The sequence below is a fragment of the Lithobates pipiens genome, unplaced genomic scaffold (genome assembly GCF_037356315.1).
Source record: "Lithobates pipiens isolate NorthernLeopardFrog02 unplaced genomic scaffold, aLitPip1_a1.2 Scaffold_3, whole genome shotgun sequence".
In the NCBI taxonomy this organism is placed as follows: domain Eukaryota; kingdom Metazoa; phylum Chordata; class Amphibia; order Anura; family Ranidae; genus Lithobates; species Lithobates pipiens.
The window spans coordinates 126,892,645-126,917,845 of record NW_027507790.1 but is presented as its reverse complement, the minus strand read 5'-3'; the positions used below and the strand labels follow the sequence as shown (position 1 = coordinate 126,917,845).

Genomic DNA, 25,201 nt, shown 5'->3' with positions numbered 1-25,201 from the left:
CGCCAATTGGATATAAATCTGCTTTGCATGTCTGCACGTGTTACAGGAAAGAAAAGCTGTAGTTGTGCATTAATTTTTGCTACAAAAAATTCACTCTTGGTGAGCTGTATGACTGCAGGGGAACAGAGAGCTCCATATCTGGTAACATTTGCTGTATTATATTCAGCCAGCATTAGTGGCTTGTGCTTGTTGCTTAGTTTGCATTCCTATGTTAAGGAGTAATTCTATGAGAGCAATTCCCCTGCATCCAAAGCCTGAGTGTTTGTTCCATTCTTGCAGAAATCTTTTGATGCTCTCAACCATGTCACAATGCTAAAGATGGTTTGGATTTCCAAAGCTAGTGCTCTTCAAAGGAAAGGAAGGTAACCTCTTTTTAAATTCTGCTTTTGCATTAAAGTGTATTTGGAGTCCAGGGCTTCCATTTGTTAAGTATTAATTTTAATGTAAAGGCTGAGATCTCAACCTCTCCGTTAGCTGTCCCTCTCCTGCTTTGGGCTGCATCAATCCAGGAAGTAGAAGAATGCAGCAAAGGAGAGCCAACGTGTAGACGCCCAGTTCCTCTTCAACCTTAGAAGTCTGTTATGTTATACATATATTTAAAAAATGTAATTTATATCAACAATTCACCTACATTGGTTAAGGCGGGGCGGTTCGAAGTATAGTGTAATGTAAAAAAAGATTTATCGAAAGTTCTCTGTGAAATTATGCGCATGCATTTCTTAAAGTGGTTGTATACCCTTATGTTAAATTTTTACTTACAAGTAAGCTTATAATAAGGCTTACCTGTAGGTAAAATGAATATCTCCTAAACATGTACGTTTTAGGAGATATTCAGTTTGCATGCAGCCGATGACATCCCTTTGAGGGAGAATTTCTTAAATGTGTACCATTTCCACTGTTGGTCAGCCAGTTTGCAACCTAAGTAAGAACCAATGTAGATAATGACAGAACTCTGGATGGCCGCACTCCAATGCTAAAACTATGCTTTATTCAAATAATATTTAGGACACAGCAAATGACATCACAGCGAAAGATGCTAACAGTTGGCGCATTTCGCACCAAGGCTAGTGCTTACTCATAGCTGGTTAGCTTACTCATTATCTGCATGCTGTGGCTTGCACCCGGATCCCTTCACCTAGAGCAATTATCTATGAGTTCCCAGGACCTGCCTTTGAGCGGGGGTGTATATCTCTCTTAAGAACCAATGTAGTTGTGTAGCAAGTGTACTTATTAAAGATTCTACAAGCAGGCAGTTAGAATCACTTCGAGTTAGGTTCTGCCCCTTGTGACCTTAATCTGGAACTTTATCATTCAAACTGTGCCAGTATTGGATTGTGCCTTCCAAAGGGACTTCTCCTCAACATGGGTGTAATTTCATTTTAAAGATTATTTGTAACAAATGTCTTCATACTTCATTTGTAATAGCTTGTTACAAGCTAAAATGCATTTTCTGCATGAGCCTGATGATTGTGCTGCTGGAATGCTGGTGACATATCTATAGAGCATCTGACTCGGTTGTCCTTGGAGGGATGTCATCTCTTTCACCCTGCACTGGACACTGTTCAATAATGTCATGAGAGGCGAGAGCATGCTGTGACCTGAACATAGAAGTTCAGGGGAGACATCTGATGAATCTTAATCTTCTCCAACATCTACTTCTGCAGCAGGTGCTCTCAGGTCCTCTTGCCAAACCTATATTACTCCAAAGTAGACGTCTACTAATCACTTTGCAGGAAGGTTCACTCCCACTTCTTTGAGGGGCTGATTATGCATTCTGGAGGGTCATTGGCTTTCTTTCCTATTACTCAGGTGCACTGAGCCCCACGTTTTAGTCCTCAGGCTCTGGTGCCCACTTGAGTATCTCCCGCTCACTTTCCCTGTTTGTCAGCCCAAGACCCTGCACCTTCCTCAGTCTTTCCGGCTTCTTCCTATCCTGCCTGCTTTTGCCCCAGCCCTTATAATATTTTGGAATCTGGAGCTGTGCTGTATTTGGACCCCCTCCCCTTTCTTCAGGAAGGCTTCCTGTCTTTGAGACATGACCAGCTCCTCATAGCACATGATACTTATCAGAAAAATATATATGTCTGGGGGTTCTAAGTAATTTTCTAGAAATTTTTTTTTTTTTTTAACTTGAAACCAACAAATGTCAGAAAAAGGTTTAATGTTTAAGTGGCTAAACTTTTTTCACTTAGGGTTCCTTCATACGGATCACTCTATCAATCCCCCCTGAGCAGGAAGATGACAGGTCTATCTCTGCACACTGTGCAGGGACGGTTATGTCAGAGCGCCGCTCTCCCCTATGGAGGATTGGATGAAGACGGACCGTATAGTCCATTGTCACCTATCCGATCTGCAGATGGATGGAAAAATAAGTTTTTCCTCCGTCACGCTTTTTCGGATCGGAGCGGGTCAGATGTCAGCGGACATGTCACCGCTGACATCCATCCCTCCTTAGACCTCTATGGAGTGTCCGTTCAGGTCTGCCTAAAAAACTGCCATGCGGACCTGAACGGATCGTCCGTGTGAAAGGGGCCTTACACACAGTCTATTTCATTGACAAATTGTTACAATGTTTATACTTAAGTTCAACTGATAAATAATGTTTTGATTCTTGGCAGACTGCCCAGTTTTTCTTTTCCTTGCTTTTGATGGCTGCGGCTTCAGAAGAGCAGAGAGAATTCTTTGCATAGAAAGAATTGTGAAACACTTTAGTTAAGATCGCATAACGATTCTTGATGATTAGTTGTGCAGCTCTACCGCTCACCAAAGGTTTCTGTTTGTAGCCTTACCTTCGGGCTGGCTACAGCCCCCCGGGTATTTACAAAGGTTCTGGCTCCACTTCTAGCCAGACTAAGGGCATAACAATCCTGGCATACCTGGACGATCTATTGCTAATAGACCAGTCGGTGGCCCGTTTGGAGCAAAGCGTGCACATTACAACCAAATAATTGAAAAATCTAGGTTGTATTCTCAACCTAGAGAAGTCTTTCCTTAAAACCACTAAAAAGGCTGGAGTACTTGGGTCTGATTATAGACACAGCCCAGAAAAAGGTGTTCTTGCTTGAGGCAAAGATCAATGCCTTGAGAGCTGGTACGGATGGTCAGGTCAAAAAGATTCCTCCATTTGCTTTTGCATGAGGTTGTTAGGAATGGTGGGGGCTTCATTCAAAGTGGTTCAAAGTGGTTCCCTATGCCCAGTTCCATTCAAGACTGTTGCAAAACAGTATCCTGTCTGCTTGGAACAAAACAGTTCAAGTTCTTGATTTGCCAATGCGGCTGTCCCCAAGTGTGTTCCAGAGTCTCGGTTGGTAACCCAGAAAGTCCTTCAGACCAGTTATCTGGAAAGTGGTAACGACAGATGCCAGCATTTTCGGTTGAGGAGCAGTATTAGAAAAGACGACTGTCCAGGGACAGTGGTCAAGAACCGAAAGAACTTTTCCCATCAACATTCTAGAGATTCGGCAGCATGGCTGGCTCTGAAGGCATGGACATTCAGGTTACAGGGTTTTCCTGTCCGCATCCAATCCGACAATGCCACAGCTGTGGCTTATATCAATCACCAAAGGGGCACCAAGGTGAACCATATTCTAACTGGGGCGGGAAGGAATGTTCCGTGCCTGTCGGCAGTTTTCATTCCAGGAGTAGAGAATTGGCAGGCGGACTACTTGAGCTGCCAGCAGTTGCTCCCGGGGGAATGGTCCCTTCACCCCCACATTTTTTCTGGCCGTTTGCCAGAAATGGGGTACTCCAGACATCCAGGTTCAACATGAAGTTGGTTAACTTTGTGTCCAGGACAAGGGATCTACTCGCATGCGGAACGGATGCATTGGTGGCCCCGTGGGATCAGTTCTCACTGATTTATGCATTCCCTCCTATTCAGTTGCTGCCACGACTTCTTTGTAGGATCAAACTGAAAAGAAAGCGGGTAATTCTTGTAGCCCCCAGCATGGCCCAGAAGGTCCTGGTATGCAAAAATCCTAAAGATGGTGGTGGGAGATCCATGGTCTCTTCCACTACGTCCAGACCTACTCTCACAGGGGCCGATATTCCATCCTGCCAATACACACTCTAAATTTAATGGCTTAGCTATTGAAACCCACATTCTGAAGAAATGTGGGCTATCCGGATCAGTTGTCTCTACCTTTATTAATGTAAGGAAGCCAGCTTCCAGAATCATATATTGTAGAGTCGGGAGGGCTTTTGTTTCCTGGTGTGAGTCCAAGGATTAGCACCCTCGGAAGTATAGCATAGGCAGAATTCTTGCCTTTCTACAATTGGGAGTAGAGATAAAGCTGGCCTTGAGTACTATTAAGGGCCAAGTCTCGGCTTTATTGGTCTTATTTCAAAGACCGTTTGCTTCGCATTCTTTGGTCCAGGTTTTTATGCAAGGGGTGATGTGGCTTATTCCGCCAGTTAGATCCCCTTTGAACCCTTGGGACTTGAGCTTGGTTTTGTCAGTGTTGCAAAAACAGCTCTTTGAACCAATACAGCATACTCCCTTAGTCCTGACAAGGAAGTTGGTGTTCTTGGTTGCTATATCCTCAGCAAGGAGGATTTTTGAATTGGCTGCTCTTTATTGTAAAGAGCCATATTTGATTATTCACGAGGACAGGGTCGTGTTGCGTCCTCCAAGTTTTCTGCCTAAAGTGGTCTGGGTTTCACCTGAACCAAAATATTATCCTACCATTTTTTCCAAAACCATGTTCTAGGGAAGAGAGGTCACTACATTGTCTTGATATAGTGAGAGCTGTCAAGGTCTATATAGAGATGACTGCTCAGATCCGGAAGCCTGATATTGTCTTTGTGCTGCCAGAAGGTCCTAGAAAAGGACAGGCAGCGTCAAAATCCACTATTTTCAACTGGATTCGACAAGTTCCAGCAGATCCGGCCGTAGATCCAGCAGTCTCAGGCTTATGGTTTAAAAGGTAAGATTCCGCCTTTTCAAGTCATGGCGCACTCTACCAGAACAGTTAGTGCTTCTTGAGCAGTGAATCACCAGGCCTCCATGACTCAGATCTGTAAGGCTGCAACTTGGTCTAAAGTACATACATTCACCAGGTTTTATCAGGTGGATGTAAAAAGCTGAGGATATCACCTTTGGGTGCAGTGGGCTGCAGGCTGCAGTATAGGTTATCAAGTCTGTGGGTGCCCTGTGGGTTGTGTCTTCCTCCCTCCCCTCAAATAGCATTGCTATGGGACGTCCCATATAGTTAATACTATGACTCTGTGTCCCGTGATGTACAATAAAGAAAATAGGATTTGTATAACAGCTTACCTGTAAAATACTTTTCTTGGAGTACATCAGGGGACACAGAGGTCCCTCCCCTCTTTGGGATTTGTGTATCTTGCTTTGCTACAAAAACTGAGGTACTCCTGGTAGGAGGAGGGGGTTATATGGGGAGTGAACTTCCTGTCTTGGGTGTGCCAGTGTCCATCACCTTTAGGTGCCTATATACTCATAGTTAATACTATGGCTCTGTGTCCCATGATGTACTCCAAGAAAAGGATTTTGCAGGTAAACTGTTATAAAAATCCTATTTTTGTCACCTATGGCAACCTTCTGTATCCCTTTGGGGCATTTTTGAATACTGTTGCCCAAGCAGATCCCCTTTTTGATCCTGAGGGCCACCTTGATATATGGCTAGATTTCTCTAGAACTGGGTTAGCCTCACCCTTGGAAGCCCTCCTTTTTTTTTTTTTTTCCTGTACTACAGGAGAATTCAATATCTGGCAAGCTGGTTTTGTTTCCTTGAGACCCTAATCTAAAAAAAAAAAAAAAAAAAAAAAATGCCACCATTGAACCCTGTTCATATTTTCAAATTAAAGCATGTTTTTTTGCTCGGTGGATGGTCCCATGCTTCCAAGAGAAAGGTTCCTGTGTCTTGTACTATGCGATTAAGATAAATTTGACTTGCCTGTAAATCCCATTTATTACAGGACATGGGTCCCTCCGCTTTTTTTCTGTGATCTTATTGTTTTCTGACTGAACTGGAGACTCTTTGGTGGGGTTATATGGATAAACTGTAGGGGCTATTTACTGAAACGATTTGCCAATTTTGTCACTTGAAAGTAGCGGCATATCACCCATGTCCTCTACTCCAACATATGGAATTTGCAGTCAAGTCAAAATTCCCATGATTGTACCTTAAAATCCATTTCTTGGAGGCCATTTAGGGACATTGGTTCTAGGCCTGTTTTTGTTTATGCCCTTACTACTGCTTTACCAGGTAAAAGAGGAGAATATACTAGGGGCTTGCTTATGATTTTTCTGTAATTTTGTGTTTTTAATATACAGCATTACATTGCTATTTTATCACTATTGACCACAGTGCTATTGTTCCCATTGGTCTAGTTTGCCTTTACGTTGGGAAATTGGGGCGGAAGGGAAACCTCTTTTGACATGTGCTTCTTTGTTATTTTCCAGGGCTGGCCGCTGCAGACCTGGAATCTGTTTCCGCCTGTTCAGCAAGCTCCGTTTTCAAAATATGTTGGAGTTTCAGACACCAGAACTATTGCGAATGCCTCTTCATGTAAGGACTATGTTGTTTATGATAGTTTACAAATTAATAAGCAGAATGTATTTTTTGTCTAGATACTTTTGACCTAATATTTTGTTTCCCTTGCAGGAGCTTTGCTTGCATTCAAAATTACTAGCCCCTATTAATTGTCCTATTGCGGATTTTCTAATGAAGGCACCAGAGCCACCACCAGCCTTAGTTGTACGAAATGCCGTTCAGATGCTAAAGGTAAGCGTTATAAATTCACTTTCTAGGTGCTACTTATGTCCATGATTGCTAAAAGCAGAACTCCGGGATCGGTAAAAAAAATCCCCTATTAGTAAAAGAGAAAAGTCTAATGGAATTTTCGGGAAGTGCTCTCTGTAATTCAAAAAATGCGGCATGTATTCTGCCAAGGGCGAGCTGTTAGAACAGTAATTACATCATATCCTTTCCTCTCTTTCTACACTATAATCAAACTTCCTATCATGCTTTGTGAATTTCAGTGAATGTGGGAGGGTACACTAGGCCTGTACATGTTAAATGTGAACAAGCCCACTTCAGCATAAATTTCGCCTCTCATTCTGCAGCCAGCGAGCCATACTACTTAGTAACACAGCAGGATAGGTAGGTTACTGCCTTATAAATGCAGAGCATGTTTGTGCTCTCCCCCTCCAGCCACAACAGAAGATAAACATATTGCCCTTACTTGCTTTATGTAATCATTACTGAACTGTAGACACATGCCAATAATGATATATTTATTTTTCTTACATCATGGGACACAGAGTTAGGCTATTATATTAATTACCTACTGGGTTATACGCCATCTCTAGGTGAATGGACACTGGTAGTCAAAGTCTTAGACAGGAAGTGATCCCCTATATAACCCCTCCCATACAGGAAGTACATCAGTTTTTTACCAGTGCCTGCAAGGTGGATGGCCACATTTGTTTAAAGCGGAGTTCCACACAAAAATGGAACTTCCGCTTTTCCGGTTCCACCCCCCCTCTCCGGTGTTACATTTGGCACCTTTCAGGGGGGAGCAGTTACCTGTCTAGTAAAGGTATTTTGTTCCCACTTCCAGGCATAGATACCCGAGCCACTCGCTAGTATCTACGCCACTTCACCCCAACCCCCCGCCCCCCCCTTCACCCCTGCTGTTTTCTGGAAGACGCACGGGTCCCAGAAAACAGCAGGGACCAGTGGGATAGCACCAGTCACACATGCTCAGTAGGGAACCAGGAAGTGAAGCCGCAAGGCCACTGCTGACTTTAAAAAAAAATGGAACTCTGCTTTAAGCTCTCTGAGCTGCAGGTCTCTAGTGCCAAAAACGGTTCTTAAATGAATCCAGGGATTGACCGATCGGATCCATTTGACGCAGGCTTTATATGCTTAGATAAATGGTACCCGAGCCTGTCAATGAAGACACAAGATCCTGCAAGTTTACATGTAATGCGACCTCCGGGCACTGGACCCTGCCAAATGGAATCCTGGACACCACAACGCAAAGGCATCCCTGCAGGGTGCTACACAGGTCCAACGGAGTGGACCCTAAACATGAAAAGGTTACTCGGTCCTTCAAGGTCCTCAAGTGACAGGAACCCACCATGATGGGTAAAGATTGGGCTCTTGGTTTCTAAGCTGCCATGCGCCTGGACGGGTAAGTGAAACCCCCTTATTTACTTACTGTGGGGTGTCCCAGTGATTGTACCAATCAGTCAAGCTAGCTAGAGGCTGGGCACCTGTGTGTGGGGACCCTACGGGGGATTTTTTGGGCTAGCTGTGGGTGTTTGCAAAGTGTACTTTTTTTTTTTTTTTTTTTTTTTACTTGTCTGGCTGTTTATCTGTATGACGTCGCACTACGGTGCGCCATTTCGCCTTGGTTCTCTATGGCACATGTGCATTCGCAAGAGCGCAGCAGTTTGGTGGCCATGGCGCACATGGCTTCGCCATAGAGCTGTAGCCTAATCTGGGCACACGGAGATTCATGTCATATGAAAATACAGCTGCGCCTGTTTGCCGGCACCACACACTTGCGTGCGCACACATGCGCATAACGACCTGGCGCACAGCCAACTTATTTAAAATGTGTATGCCAAGCATGCAGTGCTTCCAGAAGGCAGCTGTGGGACACAGAACAGGCTCTGAACCAGGCATTTGCAGTCGTTCATGTCTCCTTAGCCGGGTCATAGGTGTTGCTTGGCAGGCTAAGGCGCTTAGCAGGATTTTTGCGTAGGTGCTTGGTGAACCCTATTAAAGGGTATTCCTTTTGAGGTGTGGTAATACTACACCCAGGTACTCTCTCTTTGTGGCTAGTAAATGTCTTCAAAAAAAGAGGCGTGGGACTAACACTACAGGGAAGGGCACACCTATGTCATCAGCAGCTCTAGGTGAACCTAGTCGTTTCCCTAGTGTTGTATCCCCTGAAAGACCAGAGGCTTCCGGGCAATCGAAGCTGCTGCGCCTGTCTGGGATTGTGCCTACAGTCAATTCTGCTGCTTCATCCTTTATCATCAGGGATGAACTGACCTCGGCCCTAGCCAGGTTAGAGCACAGGATTGCTGGCATGATTGCCTCTATCCCACAGGGTGGCGAGAAGTGTGACAGATCCCCCTTCCCTGAGCCTCCTAATTTGGTGCAGGAATGGGTCGAGGATGGGGAAGAGCTAAAAGCTCAGGAGTCTGTGGAAGGCCTGGTGGATGAGTGCTTCTGAGCAATCTGGACAAGATCTCCAGTTGGTGTCTGCCTCTCAGTCACAGAGGCTTTTGATCCAGACTCTTACTGAGATGGTTCGTTCAGCCTTTAAGTTGCCTCTTGCAGAGGTTAATGAGCCCCCCAGTCCTCTTTGGGTTCCCTGAGGCCTCTTCAGGCCACACAGGCTTTCTCCTTACACCCACTGTTGGAACAGGCGGTGTATGCTGATTGGGAACATCCTGACAGGATTTTTGTTCCTCCTAAGAGGTTTTCCCTTTTATATCCCATGGATGAAAAGTTTAAGAAGTGGAGCATGCCGGCCGTAGATCCAGCAGTCTCTTCCTTAAACAAAATCTTAACTTGTCCGATGGATAACACACAGGGCTCGTAATACCCTGTTGAAAAGAAATTGGAGTCATTATTAAAGGCTTTTTCTTTATCGTACATCCTGGGACACAGAGCCTTAAGTAATTAATGGGTTATGGGCCACCTTCAGGTATTGACACTGGTATACCCAATACAGGAATTTGACTCCCCTATATAACCCCTCCTCTTTCCAGGAGTACCTCTGTTTTTTTGCCAGTGTCTAAGGTGTTGGTCACGAGTGAAGATGTGCTCTGAGAAGCTCCAGGAAGGATCCATGCTGGATTTAAAATGCCTCCACAACCGGATCCATCCACACCACTGCGGCCACAGGGTGGTACCCGGGCCTCGCATAGAAGAATGAGGTTTTGCCTATAAGCTTCTCTTTGAGAGCTGGACCCTAGGAACCAGGACCCTTTTTGGTCTTGTTACATTACGTAAAGTTGTCCTGAGGGGTTCTATATGGGTCCAGAGGAGTAGAAACCCTATTAAAAGGGACCTGGTCTTTGAAGGTTTAACTACGCTGCCCGCTGTGATGGGTGCAGTTTGGATCTGCCTGTTTACATCAGTATCCTGCAGTGAGGAAAAGGTAGGATTAAAGCATAGGAACTACCTTTGACTTTCCTTTAAATTATAATGTTGTAATGCCTTAAAAACTCCTCTAGAGGGAGTAAAAGATGTATATACCCTGTTGATTCTGTGCTCAATAAGCATGTCCCCCAGCAGCTGGAGGGGGGCTCTCCTCTCCCCAATGGGGAAATGGAGTGCCAGGGTGAAGAGGTACTAGATGCAGTACATTGGTAACAGTGGTATTTAGTGTGATAAATAGCTGTTAATATGCTAAAGTACCCCTGTCCGCCTGCGCTCCCGCCCCCCCCCCCCCCCCCCCGTGGGGGGTGGGTTGACGTTTTTTAGTACAGAGATGTACTTGCAAGAGTTTGTAAACCACCTCCTGCAGAGGGGAGACACGCCGCATGGTGGCTGCAGCCTCCTCTCCTTCTCCTGCCTGTGTCACAAAGCTGTTCATGCACACACACACGAGGCTGAAAGAATTCATTGAGGAAGTAGGGGGGAGGATCGGGCAAGGGGCTTGGCTTACAGACGGTGCCGTGTTCAGACTCTACATTCTTAAGCACACACAGCACTGCAATCGGGTTCACATCTGAGGGGATTAAAAGCCAATGCTCTGAGAACACAAAGTGGTCTTCCAGAGCAGCTGAAGCAAGGCTCCGGCTTCCACTTTGGGTTCTTTGAAAACTTTACAACCTTTACCTTACCTTCAGTCCCTGAGTTGTGGCAGGCGAGTGAGGGTCAGCACTTCGTCCCCAGACATCCCTGCTATTGCAACCGGCTCACCTGCACAAATTGCGGTGCCTATGGACGCTTTGTCAGAGGTCCTGGAGACCTTTGTGGCCAGGGTGGAAGCGGCGTCTTCTGGTGAAAGCTCTGATTCAGACTCGGGCCCCGCGGTGACATAAGGCCCCTGTTCTGATGTGTCAGAGGATGCAAACCAGGACCTTCGGACAGTGAGAATGACTCTGTGTCTGGGTTAGTGCAGGAAAAAGCGCTAGTAGGAGTACTTATCACAGTGGTGTGGGATACCCTGAAGATACAGGATACAGCAGGGACATCTGCAGAAGTTGAATCTGAAAAAGTTGTCTCCTCCGGTCATTGACCCCCCCCCCCCCCCCCCGTATCCAGGTTGAATAAAGTAACTACGATTCTGGTTGAAGGGACTCCTGCCTTCAAGGGCCCTGCTGACAGGAGCGCCGAAGCAGTGGCCCAGTCCATGTTTACGGTTGCAGGGTTGCGACCTGTGCTGGCCATGGCCTTGGTGTCGCAGATGCTTATTGAATGGGCAAAGTTGTTGCGTCTCCAATTTACGGTGCAACAGTCTCCCCTTGTCTGCATAGTACTGGCAGACCAGTTGGTGCATGGCCTTAAGTATGTCTGTGATTCGACTCTGGATACGGTTCCCCTGCTCTCTAGATCATCACTATCAGCAGTGGTGCTACGGTGCCTGATTTGGCTACAATGCTGGTCTGCAGACCAGGCATCTAAAAAAGCACTTGCGGATTTGCCCTTGCAAGGTGAGAGGCTATTTGGAGCCTCGCTGGATGACATTATTAAAAATGTTACCGGTTGGAAGAGCACATTGCTCCCGCAGTCCAGAATGGGTAAGGAGCTACGCCGTAGGCAAGGGCTTTCTTTTTCCGCTCAAACGGCTTTTTCGCCCGCCCGGGTCGGCAGGTAAGCGTTCCCAGTCCTACAAGGCACCGGTTGAAGGACAAAAACATCCCTGATTTCGCAAGCCAGGCAAGTCTCTGAGCAAAAATATTACTGCATGAAGGTTTGCCCCCGCCCGACTCACTCGGGTGGGGGGTCGCCTTTAGGAGTTTGCAGCTCAGTGGACCTCCCTACTGTCCGACCAATGGGTCTGCAAACTGGTTTCATCAGGATACAAGATAGTGTCATTGTTGTCCACCAAATATATTCTTTCCCTCCAACCTTCATCTGCTTCCTGCTTGTTGGGAAGCCCTGTTCGGGGCAGTACAGGACCTGCTGCTGCGCGGGGTGATAGTACCTGTATCAAACCCTAAGGTCAAGATTTAAAGGAGCTGTGTCTGTCAATGAACTTCAGAGAAAGGGATTTTACAGTGAGTACAAAAATCCTATTTTTTACCCACTGTACTCTGCTGTAATTCAGTATTAGAAATATTCCTCCTCTTGCTGTAGCTTTGAGATCTTTCTAATAGCAATCGGTGCTTGTATGGTGTATGTGAGAACATCCCTAGCCATAAAACAGAAACATGTGGCACATGTAAATGTTGGCATGAGTAAACAACATAAAATTGTAGCGATAACTTGCTAATCAATACCACAATAATGGTGGAATCCTCCAGTATGAAAATCTCAATAGACTTCAATATTACCACAATACCAGTTTTGCAGGTATTGTGGAAACCCCTCCTATAGATATTTGGCAGTGGACGGTATCAGTAAAGCAGAGGACGGTGTCCACTGCTTATTTGTGCAGCCTCATCTGTGCAGCCTCATCTGTGCAGCTTATCATGCCTATAAGTGCAGCCTCATCAGTGCCACCTATCTGTGCCCAGAAGTGCAGCAGGGATTGTTGGGATACACCGGCTGTGACAGGTTTTGTATGTGAAAACACTGATCGGCGAAAAGTCCCGCCTCTTTGACCGGCATTGTAATAGACAGCACACTGGTCCAGGAGGCGGGACTTTAGCCGATCAGTGTTTTCACATACAAAACATGTCACAGCCGGAGATTTTGGCTCTGTCATCCAGCCGGTGTCTCCTACCAAACCCGTGTGCTGCAGTGACAGGGTATTGGGTAAGCTCCCGCCAGCGGGGTGAGGGGAGGGGCGGTGACTGGCGTGCTGGTAGAGAGGAGGAGGACACATACCTCCATGGGCAGTACAGATTGGGGTGTGTCATACCCTTCCGCCTACTACAGCAAAAGGGACGGAAGTACATCCCTGCTTGCTGTAGATAGGACTTCAAATGGGCTGTGACAAGACCGCTGGCTGAGGGTACAGCAGGAATAGCAGCCAGTGGTCTTACAAACAGGAAGTCATTGGAGATTAACGACTGTTCTGAAAAATTATCAAGCTTTTACAGAAGAACCATAGAGCTCAGAAGATGATGGGTGGCATAGTTGGTAAAGGTAAGAGATCAACGACGACATGGAAAAAAGTTTTTGCCCGGAGTTCTGCTTTAATAAAACCTATTTTTTCCAAACACTACTATATCAGTTTGTGACCCTTACCCTTCTGTCATAGCATCTGGTTTTAATAGAGCTGAAAGCTACTGCAAATGTGCCAGTATCAATAATGCAGTATCTCAAAATACAGATGTTTCCACTCCACCTATTGCTTTCCTCATATTATAAATGAAAAAATGCAAGGAATCTAAGAAATTTATAATTTACTGTCCAGCAACTGCTTACAACTGAAATATGCATTTTGGTGGAATAGCCCTTTCATTTCTTGAAGTAAAAAGGTAAATTTTATCTAAAAATATCATCTCACAAGTAAAGTTACAGCAGTGACTAAACTCTGTACAGCTATGCTTCTTTAAATGTAGAACTATAGGCAAAAAAAATTTTTTTTTCATTTTGGATGGAGCAAGGAAGGGCTAATAACCCCTGTCTAATTTGTTATAGTCATCATTGTCCTATTGTGGAGATTTCACTTAATTTTCTGGCTTATAGCCAAATGGGAAGTGAGAGGAAATCCCTGCAGATTAAGGGAATTTCTTAGGTACCCCCATTTCACCAAAACTAGTATCCCCTATGGAAGATTTCCCCTCTTACTTTTCTAGGGACAACCCAAAATTTGGGATTTTCTTTTGCTTTTACTTTGAGCGATAATGGTAAACGGCACAAAACGGGAACAAAGACAGCAACAAAAATCGACACATGATCTAATCCCTCTATCCAAAATTGAAAAAAAAATAAAGGTTTGGTTTTAGTTAAACTTTAACCCTCACATTTCAGGGGCTACCTTCCTACATGGAGATCCTTGCTAATTAATATACGTATCAGTTTTTTGCCTAATTCTGAAAAAAAGTAGTAAATCAGAAGAATAAAAAAGGCTATGCCAGTGTTTTTCAACTCAAGGCGCTCCAACAGGTCATGTTTTCAAGCTTACCATTATTTTGCACAGGTGATTTGATCAGTTCCACTGCACTAGTAATTGCCACTGCCGTTTCATCTGAGGGAAATCCTGAAAACAAGACCTATTGGGGCATGTTCAGAACTGGATTTGAGAAACTCTGGGCTATGCTATGTGCAGTTGTCTACTGTACGTTATTCACAAACATTTAAATCCCATCCACACCTGTTTGTTGCAGTAATGCGCCAGTAAATTTGACCCTAATGCATTGACACTGCAACAGACTGCATTGCACCTCAACAAAAGATGTGTGCTGCCATGTTATGCACTGAAAAAATGCAGCATGTATTACACATTTATGCGGCCTGTTCATTTTTAACAGTGCGCCACAACATACTTCAATGTAGTACATCCTGCTGTAGATGAGCCCTTAAACTTTTTCACAGCGCCTTGCCTTTCCATTGTCGCCAATACCTGGAGAGTCTCTATTTATTAGTGTAGAAGGAGGTGTTACCATTCTTTTTACATTGTATAGCTCTGCATTGGACCTAATACTAGAGTGGGGAATGGTGGGCGGGTTTGCACAATGCACGATTACTTTTTAGTGAACTAGTTGCTGATGTTTCCTATGTATAGACCCGTACACACGATCTGACTTTTTGGCAACAAACATGCAATTTAGCTGTTTTGGAGCATCATCTGACCGTGTGTATGCTCCATCGGACAAACTTTTTCGCTTTTCATCTGACTTTTGTTGGCTGTGCGAACGGACAAACTTTTTGACTACATAAGTCCGATGGAGCAAAGTCAGATCGTGTGTACATAAAACCATCCGACTCTTGTACAAAGTACAAACACGCATGCTCAGAACCAATGCAAATGATCAGACAATACAGAAATTTACCAAAGGTGGCACTGGTGTAATTGAACGTCCTCTTTTGAAGTGTCGTCAGTAAGTTGAAACTGCACTACATTCGTGTTTGTTGCCTAAAAAGTCAGATCGTGTGTATGCAATGCAAATTTACAGCCAACGCCCTTTGTAAAAAAGTCCACAGGAAAGTTTGTGCAAAGTCCAATCATGTGCATGAGGCTTTAGTCTTGAAATTCGCTCTGAATTCACTTCCTAAATACCTTTTCATTTTTTAAAGGCTGTATTTTGAGAACACAAAAAATGGCCTTGAAATGTATTGTAGAACAGTTGTACATGTTGGATAAAAGACTAAGAATATGAATATAGATATAGATATATATATATATCTATATATATATATATATATATATATATATATATATATCAACTTTCTGAATTCAGTATTCTATCTGCATAATTTAACTATATGATTTGTTTGAATATACTGATTGTGTTGCTTTTGTTTTTAAGACAATTGATGCAATGGACACATGGGAAGACTTGACAGAACTTGGATATCACTTGGCTGATTTGCCAGTAGAACCTCACCTTGGCAAAATGGTGCTGTGTGCTGTGGTGCTGAAGTGCTTAGACCCCATCCTTACCATTGCCTGCACTTTAGCATATCGAGATCCATTTGTCTTACCAGCCCAGGCTGCGCAGAAACGTGCTGCTATGTTGTGCAGAAAACGATATACAGCAGACACATTCAGTGATCATATGGCTTTACTCAGGGCTTTTCAGGTATGGTTACGTCCAGAACAGAACATAAAGTGAATGAAAATGTTCCTTTGAGTAACATTAACTTTATTTTGGGTTCCATGTAGATGTGTTGGGAACCTTTTTAATGCTTGGATAGTAGTTTTAATGTCTTCTGGCTGATCACACTCACACTTCTGATTAATACTTTGTGTTATACACAAAAATGAAATTTGCACTGTTGTATGTCCTGAGGTCAAGGTGGCACTAGATGAGGGATCATATGGTTCATAATAGGGGTAATGGAGTTGAATGACAATTAAGTTAATTCCATTTTGTAACACATGCTAAGAATTAATCCCTTCTCATCTGATAAGGCATAGAGTATATTATTAGTACTATTATTACTATTATACAGAATTTATATAGCGGCAACAGTTTGCGCAGAGCTTTACATTAGGGCAGACATCCAGTTGGAGTACAATTCAATACACAATGAATCGGAGGGCCCTGCTGGTGAGAGCTTACAAGTTAAGAGTATATAATATCTACTGTATATGCATATCTTGCAGGCATGGCAGAAAGCACGTAGTGATGGGTGGGAACGAGCCTTCTGCGAGAAGAATTACCTGTCTCAGGCTACCATGGAAATTATTATTGGAATGAGAACACAGTTGCTGGGGCAGCTCAGGGCTTCAGGTGAGTGTCAGACAATGCAAAGTAAACAGTACACCACCTGAGTATGAGTATGGTGTTCTAACAAAATCTTCCTACACATCCGTATCTTGGCTCTAGATACAAGTGCACCACACCTTGCTGCCCTCTCAGGCTTGGGGTTTGCGGGTTGTGTCAACAACATAGTGGAAACACAAGAAAGAGAGGGCGCTCGAGCCTAGCCAAAATCTGTCAAGCAATACATACAAATTTGGTGATTAGTCTTACCTTGTTTTGTCATTTCATTGAGTATGCTTCTGTTCAGGGTTTGTCAGAGCTCGTGGAGGAGGAGACATCAGAGATGTAAATACAAACTCGGAGAACTGGGCAGTGGTAAAGGCTGCTCTAGTGGCTGGGATGTACCCAAACTTAATACACGTGGACAGAGAGAATATGATGCTCACAGGACCCAAGGAAAAACGTGTACGACTCCACCCTACTTCAGTTCTCAGTCAGCCACAGTATAAAAAGGTAAACTTTTTCATGGGAATGGACAGTTTTAGCAAACATTTATACTTTCACTGTAATACAACTAATACCATGTTACACATCTAGGTACACTGGCCCTTTGCTGTTGAAACTGAATTCAAGATTAAATTAATTTAAGAGAGCTGTTTTATTTGCCAAAAGATTTGTATTTCTGTTAATCCACTTCAGACATTCACACAGCTTTGCTATACAGCACACCTGCCATTTTTTTTTTTTCTAAATCTCTTGCTTGGATATTCCCTTCCCACCTCTGGTGCAGGCCCTCATAGTCCACCAAACCATATGAAGCAAAAGTCATATACCAGGTTCAGTTTTAAACCATGCCATGTGGAGGATTCTTGTAATCACCACATAACATTCTACCTACAATCCTCACTCATTGATATATTTCATCCAACAAGAACTTAATCATAGGGTTTAAGGAAAAAGAAAAAAAAAAAGACTGTTTAAACTGAACCTGGTGTGTGGTGTTTGGTGGTGCTGCAGTGCTGTGCGACAGGGGTTGTGAGTTACGATCTTTTTCACATCACACAGCTTCCTTGTGCTTATTGTGTGCTGACATGCAGGGCCATCAAGAGCCATGAGATGTTATCCACTTAAGGATGCCCTATAGCAGATCTACTGCTGCAGGCCAGCCCTTCTGTGCAGAATCACTTGGTTATGCAAACATGCATACATATTGCACAGCTCTCGAACACAGTAAAACACTGCATTCTGGTCTGAACGTGATACACAGAAAACAATTGTTTTTTTTGTATGTCATTGCAACTACAGGTGTTTTACCATGAGTAATAATGCAGGTAACTGCACATAGTGTGAATGTGCCCTTAGGTGGCATATATTAGTGGACACCCTGGATTTTAGCTCTTAGCTTGTTTTTTCTCTCGTGTTTTTCTCCAGGCTTTTTTAAGCAATCAGACCTTTTTTTATTATTTTATTTTTTTATAGCTATTCCTTCCCAATTGGCTCTTACCATCTACCGTATTTATCAGCGTATAACACGCACCCTTTCCTCCTTAAAATCAGGGGAAAATCGTGGGTGCGTGTTATACGTCGACCTCCCCCCCCCCCCCCCCCCTGCTGATTGTGAGCCTGTGGGAGGCTTGCGGTCGAAAGCAGGACATCCGGCTCTGTATCTTGGCGGCGACATTTTTAAATGGCCAAGCTGAAATAGACACTGATAAGGCTGCAAATGACCCTGACAAGGCTGCATGACAAGGCTGAAAATGACATGGACAAGGCTGCAGATGGACAGTGATAAGGCTTTATTGATGGGCATTTAGATGTAAGTTTTTTTCCTTTAAACTTCCCTCCTAAACTTGGGGTGCGTGTTATACGCCAATAAATACGTTGCATTGCTTGTAAACTGTGTACCTGGCCTCTTAGACCCAGAGGATCAGCCACCTACACTTGGATTAGAGCCTACCTAAAACTCATGAGACTGTTTGTTTTCTTTAGTCCTTTCTGCTGGCTCTGTCTCTGCTGCCCTCACCTAATACTCGCTCATATGTTTAAATTCATGATGTGGCGCTAAACCCTTTAAGTGAAGTGATGAATTAACCTATCATCCAAACCTGGTGTTTGTTATTTAAAAGATTTTCTGTGATCAAATGTGGAGTTAATTGTCGTGTTCCATCATAATTAAAATTAAAATTAAAGTTGAAACCAAAGTGGGTATTAAATTATCTTATACGTGTCAGCCTATTATAGGTAAATGCTAAAAACATGTAAACTTTCAGTTAAGTGTACAAAAATGTTGAAGTTGTTGCTTATGTTCAGCGATGTGCTAATTTGAAGTGGACTGTGCAAACATGTGCAAAGAAATGTGCAAAAAATTAATGTGCAAAAAACAACTACCGATCAAGACAGCTAAGGGTCATAAATAATTCAACCAGTAATCGTATAATGACGCAGCATATATACAGAAGCAACTAGGGATCAGAAGTATTTTCAGCCAATAATCGCATGAAGACGCATTTATGTCCAGTATAAGTCCAAAAATAAAATATTTGGCTTAATAATACTGCCTCTGCAGATTGTTGTTTGTTATTGGTGCATAGAATCAATAGGGAATAATTGGTTCACTCGTGCAAATGGTGTAGGTTTTCAATAAGAGAACTTCATCCCCGGTGCGCCACTCAGTGCTATAATATGTGAATGCTCTCACCAGAGTTAATGCCCCACAGTGGGGCTGGATGGACCTTCACAATGTAAGCCACTGTGCCGCTCTCTGGCTGTTGCTGGTGCACTGGGTGAAGCTTCGTTGTTCCGTCCGTATGGTATCCAACGTTAATTATATACGAGGAAAGACATATCCATAGCGTAATACAGTCTTAATCAGATCGTTCGTTTATTAATATTAAAATGTACTCACATTTGACATTAAAAGCATATGCGTGTAGAGAAAACTCAGCCGTTCGTCTCAAACGAGTGCACACAACGTGGCCATGATGAAGTTCTCTTATTGAAAACCTACACCTTTTGCACGAGTGAACCAATTATTCCCTATTGATTCTATGCACCAATAACAAACAACAATCTGCAGAGGCAGTATTATTAAGCCAAATATTTTATTTTTGGACTTATACTGGACATAAATGTGTCTTCATGCGATTATTGGCTGAAAATACTTCTGATCCCTAGTTGCTTCTGTATATATGTTGCGTCATTATACGATTACTGGTTGAATTATTTATGACCCTTAGCTGTCTTGATCGGTAGTTGTTTTTTGCACATTAATTTTTTGCACATTTCTTTGCACATGTTTGCACAGTCCACTTCAAATTAGCACATCGCTGAACATAAGCAACAACTTCAACATTTTTGTACACTTAACTGAAAGTTTACATGTTTTTAGCATTTACCTATAATAGGCTGACACGTATAAGATAATTTAATACCCACTTTGGTTTCAACTTTAATTTTAATTATGATGGAACACGACAATTAACTCCACATTTGATCACAGAAAATCTTTTAAATAACAAACACCAGGTTTGGATGATAGGTTAATTCATCACTTCACTTAAAGGGTTTAGCGCCACAGCCTTATAATTTACACTTCTTATTTCCCTCCCCTCCTTACTAAGGAAGTGAGGGCTCCAGGCATAGGCAGCTCTAACCCAATATATTCATTTAATTTTTTTCTCCTTCACTAATATTCCTTTTTTACATTCTTATCACAGTGGAGATCTGGTTTTTTCCATAGCGCGACTTTATTTATTTATTTAAATTCATGATACTTGGGTATTTTTAAATAGCTAGATCCACAAATACAGTATTTTTTCTTTTTAATATCACAGTTTGAGTGGGTGAATTTTTGTGATGCAGGGGATTTGAATATAAAATATGCTGCATTTGCTTTCTCATTATAAAACGAATGACACCAAATAAATGGTTATTCCTGTTGTTGGAACAGATTCCCCCTGAAAATGGTCAGGCAGCAGCAGTACAAGTTTTACCCACGGACTGGCTAATATATGATGAAATGACTCGAGCACATAGAATTGCCAACATTAGATGTTGCACAGTGGTTACACCAGTCACAGTAGCGATCTTCTCTGGACCTGCCCGGCTGCCAAGCAACGCATTGCAAGAGTCTGCATTCCGTGGTAAGATATTCAGTTTGAGTTTGCAAGGGAAATGTTTTTGCACACCTGTGTATGTGTTTGCATTGGCCTAAAATAGCTTTGTTGTACTTTTTTTTATTTATTTTTTTTTTTTTTTTTACCATATGCATTTAATGGATATTATGGAATTTGGAAAAGCGAGAGCAAAATGTAGTTTCAATTACTGGTATTCAGCTGAACTCACACAATTTCACCTCGCATATGCGTTCCGATTTTGCCTGCGATTTCAGACATCTGTACAGGTTTTTGCGCAGATGTCTATCTAAATCTCAGCCCGAAATCGCAAAAAGTGGTACAGAAACTACTTTTTGAAATTGGTGCAGCGCCGCAGATGCAGCATCACACTGATTAGGGCAGTGCCATTGACAGCAATTGCCGCTGATTTGACATGTCAAATCGCATGTCAAAATGGTCCAGTGTGAGTTAGTATATTAGTATTTTTATGTTCGTTTTTACATTCTTTATTTTGTATATATAATATTGTTTTTGAATAAAGTGTGCAAGAAATTGATCCTCTGTCAGGTTCCTTGTTGTGGTCATCTACCTCACTATTCATTGTGACAAAGGTAAAAGATAGAATATTCCCTCACGTTGGAAAAATGTCCACTTTCTTGTCTCTGGGACAGGAATTCATGGAGGAAACTCCTTAACCTCTTCCCTGCCGCCCTATAGCGGAATGACGGCTATAGAGCAGGCGCTTTCGTCCGGGAGGCCGTCCCTGGACGTCCTGGTGTTTACTTCCGCAATACGCGCCGCCGCGGGCGCGTATCGGGGGAAGTTCTGTGTTTGCCGTGTCCCCCGGAGACAGGCAAACACAGATCGCTGCAAACGGCCAATCACAGTGGCCGTTTACAGCGCGATCGGCGTGTCCAATGTGAGATGATCTCATATGTAAACATATGAGATCATCTCTCAGCGCCGCTCTCCCTCCTCACACAGACAGTGTGTGAGAGGGGAGAGATGAACGACTGCAGCGGCCGTAAGTGTGAAAATAAAAAATAAAGTGCCTACCTGCCCCTAGTGCTATCTGTCATGAGTGCCACATAGTGCCATCTGTCATGAGTGCCACATAGTGCCATCTGTCATGAGTGCCACATAGTGCCATCTGTCATGAGTGCCACGTATCAGTGCCATCTGTCATGAGTGCCACGTATCAGTGCCATCTGTCATGAGTGCCACGTATCAGTGCCATCTGTCATGAGTGCCACGTATCAGTGCCATCTGTCATGAGTGCCACGTATCAGTGCCATCTGTCATGAGTGCCACGTATCAGTGCCATCTGTCATGAGTGCCACGTATCAGTGCCATCTGTCATGAGTGCCACGTATCAGTGCCATCTGTCATGAGTGCCACGTATCAGTGCCATCTGTCATGAGTGCCACGTATCAGTGCCATCTGTCATGAGTGCCACGTATCAGTGCCATCTGTCATGAGTGCCACGTATCAGTGCCATCTGTCATGAGTGCCACGTATCAGTGCCATCTGTCATCGGTGCCACGTATCAGTGCCATCTGTCATCGGTGCCACGTATCAGTGCCATCTGTCATCGGTGCCACCTATTAGTGCCATCTGTCACCTGTGCCACCTATTAGTGCCACGTATTAGTGCCATCTGTCATCGCCACGTATTAGTGTCATGTATTAGTGCCATGTGTCATCAGTGCCACGTATTAGTGCCATGTGTCATCAGTGCCACGTGTCATTGTCCTCGTGCTCCAGGGCCTTCAAAAGTGTAATAGGTAGTCAATAAGTTAGATGTGTAATTTATGCTCCTAGAACACCTGATGGCACTCCCTGCATGTTGGGCCTCTCTATGTGGCCAGGCTGTGAAAAAGTCCCACACATGTGGTATTGCAATACTCAGGAGGAGTAGCAGAATTTTTTTGGGGGTGTCATTTGTGGTATACACATGCCATGTGAGAGAAATAACCTATTACAATGACAATTTTGTGGGGAATTTTTTTTAAAAAAAATGAAAAATCGTAATTTTGCAAAGAATTGTGGGAGAAAAATGACATCAAAAAGCTCACCATGCCTCTTACTAAATACCTTGGAATGTCTACTTTCCAAAAAGGGGTCATTTGGGGGGTATTTGTACTTTCCTGGCTTGTTCGGGTCACAAGAAGCAAGATAGGCCACCGGTACATCAGATGTCATCAATTTTGTGCGATTCGCACCACAGCTTGTAGACGCTCTAACTTTCACAAAGACCAAATAATGTCCACTAATTTGAGTTATTTTTACCAAATATATGTAGCAGTATAAATTGTGGCCAAAATTTATGAAGAAAAATTTATAATTTGCATAATTTTGTCACAGAAACAAAGAAATATGCTTTTTTTTTTTTCAAAATTTTCGTTTTTTTTTTTCTATTTATAGCGCAAAAATAAAAACCCCAGAGGTTTACAATACCATCAAATACCACCAAAAGAAAGCTCTATTTGTGGGGGAAAAAAGGACAAAAACATTTGGGTACAGTGTTGCATGACTGAGTAATTGTCATTCAAAGTGTGAGAGCACCAAAAGCTGAAAATTGGTTTGGGCAGGAAGGGTGTTTAAGTGCCCAGTAAGCAAGTGGTTAATGGGGACACAGACAACGATAACCATAACAATTTGACAGGTGCTTTTCTGTTATAATCTCATGTCTTCTAGTTTCCTCAATTATTTGATGTTAGGTGGGTACATTTTTATTGTGGCTCTTTTTAAATCAATCAGCTCTGATTTTAAATAACCTGTATTGCAGCAACCGTAGATGGTGTCCCCAATGACAGCAGTGACAGTGAGATGGAAGACCGGGCCACAGCTTTGTTGACATCTTTTAAGCTGGATGAGTGGCTACAATTTAAGCTGGACTCTGAGGTAATGGTGTTCCCAAGGGAAGATTATATTAGTTTTGTTTTACTGTATTTTTTTTATGAAGCTTTTTTTTTTTTTTTTTTTTTTTTGGAAGGGCAAAATGTGTACAGTGGTTATGTTGTTCAGGAGAGCTTTGAGGTTGTGCAATATGAATTCTATCAAAAGGAAGAAAAGCATATTAAGTTATGTTTTACTTTTCTTTTGATTGTTTTAGAGAAATGTTAACTTTATAATCTTGTAAAATCTAACTGACATTTAGCTTGCAAAAGCACTGTGTATTTTAAATAAATATGCCAAAACATAAAATGCGCCAACCCTACGTAAATGCCTGTGACAGCATAATTAAAATCTAAGTTCACTTTTACAGAAAAATCTGTCAAGTAAACTTACACAGGTCCCCCTTCTTGCACCCTCCCATCAAGTGCCACTGACCTGGGCCGCTGCAATCTCTGGTTTTAGGCCCCGGTATATCCGCGCCAGGAGCTGGGGCTTAGAAATCCTCTCTGCAGCCACGCATCTTCTCCATAGCTGACTGGACAGACTATGTGGCTACTGACTGATCGGTGCCATCCATGTGGCGGAACTGACCAATTAGAATATCCAAAATGTCCCTCCCTCCGAACGTTTTGGACATTCAGCTCAGGGGATTTCTAAGTCCCGGGCTTAGAACCAGAGATTGCGGTGGTCCAGGTCAGCGGGACCGGGTTGGGCAAGGAAGGGGAACTTTTCTAAGTTCACCTTACAGAGTTTTCTTTAAAGGTCAACTTACCCTTTAACCACTTGACATCCGCGCTATGGCTGAATGACAGCCACAGCGTGGATCTGAATTCCCAAGAGGCGGTCATATGACGTCCTCCCCCGTGCATGCTCCCTGCGTGTGCCCTGTGATCACGAGTCACTGAGACTCGGATGATCAATTATCCGAGTAAGGGTCGGCCCGGCCCCTTACCATGTGATAAGCTGTCAGCCAATGACAGCTGATCACATGATCAAAACAAAAGCTTGGTGTTTTTTTTTTTTTTCCCTCCTCACGCTTACAGCGGGGGAGAAAAAAAATTTGAAAAAAAGCTGATCACCAGCTCATCTTAAAGGGACAGCGGTCCCGAAAAGGAAGAGGCAATTATGCCCACAAGTGCCACCTATCAATGCCCACCAGTGGTGCCAGTCAGTGCCACCTGGAAGTGCTGCCTATAAATTTAAGCCAAAATGTATTCTGCTAAATTTTTTAGGCATTTTACCGCCGGATTTTCTGCGCATTTCGGCCGCTAGCAGGGTGCTTTTACCCCCGCTAGCAACCGAGAAAGGGTTAAAGTCGCTGGCAATACGCAGCAATAGCGGCGTTTTGCCGGCGGTATTACAGCACTGCCCCATTGATTTTAATGGGGAGCAGCGGTGGAGGAGCGGTAAACACACCGCTCCAAGCAAGCTGCTGGCAGGACTTTTCCCTGACGTCCTGCCAACGCACCGCTGTAGTGTGAAAGCCCTCGGGCTTTCACACTACAGACAATGGTGCAGCTTTTTTAGGGCGGATTGCAGACGCTATTTCTAACGCTATAGCGCCTGCAAAACACCCTGGTGTGAAAGGGGTCTTAAGTGTTCTTGCATAGCAAGAGCACATACTGTTATCTCACATATATTATTATTATTATTATAGCCAAATTTACCACCCTAACTCCTCCCACAGATTTTTTACTACATCGACAGTAATA

At 43.4% G+C, this 25,201-nt stretch overlaps 1 protein-coding gene across 3 annotated transcripts in view; it reads left to right on the top strand.

The window, feature by feature from the left end:
• YTHDC2 (YTH N6-methyladenosine RNA binding protein C2) overlaps positions 1-25,201 on the top strand; it is a 274,280-nt gene that overhangs the window by 182,969 nt on the left and 66,110 nt on the right. For all 3 annotated transcript variants that reach the window (XM_077462267.1, XM_077462265.1, XM_077462266.1), the window contains 8 exons: positions 280-362; positions 6,425-6,530; positions 6,627-6,746; positions 15,578-15,850; positions 16,378-16,504; positions 16,785-16,990; positions 20,427-20,619; positions 23,380-23,495. In XM_077462267.1, the coding sequence (XP_077318393.1) occupies positions 280-362; positions 6,425-6,530; positions 6,627-6,746; positions 15,578-15,850; positions 16,378-16,504; positions 16,785-16,990; positions 20,427-20,619; positions 23,380-23,495 (1,224 nt within the window). The remainder of the gene's footprint in view (positions 1-279; positions 363-6,424; positions 6,531-6,626; positions 6,747-15,577; positions 15,851-16,377; positions 16,505-16,784; positions 16,991-20,426; positions 20,620-23,379; positions 23,496-25,201) is intronic.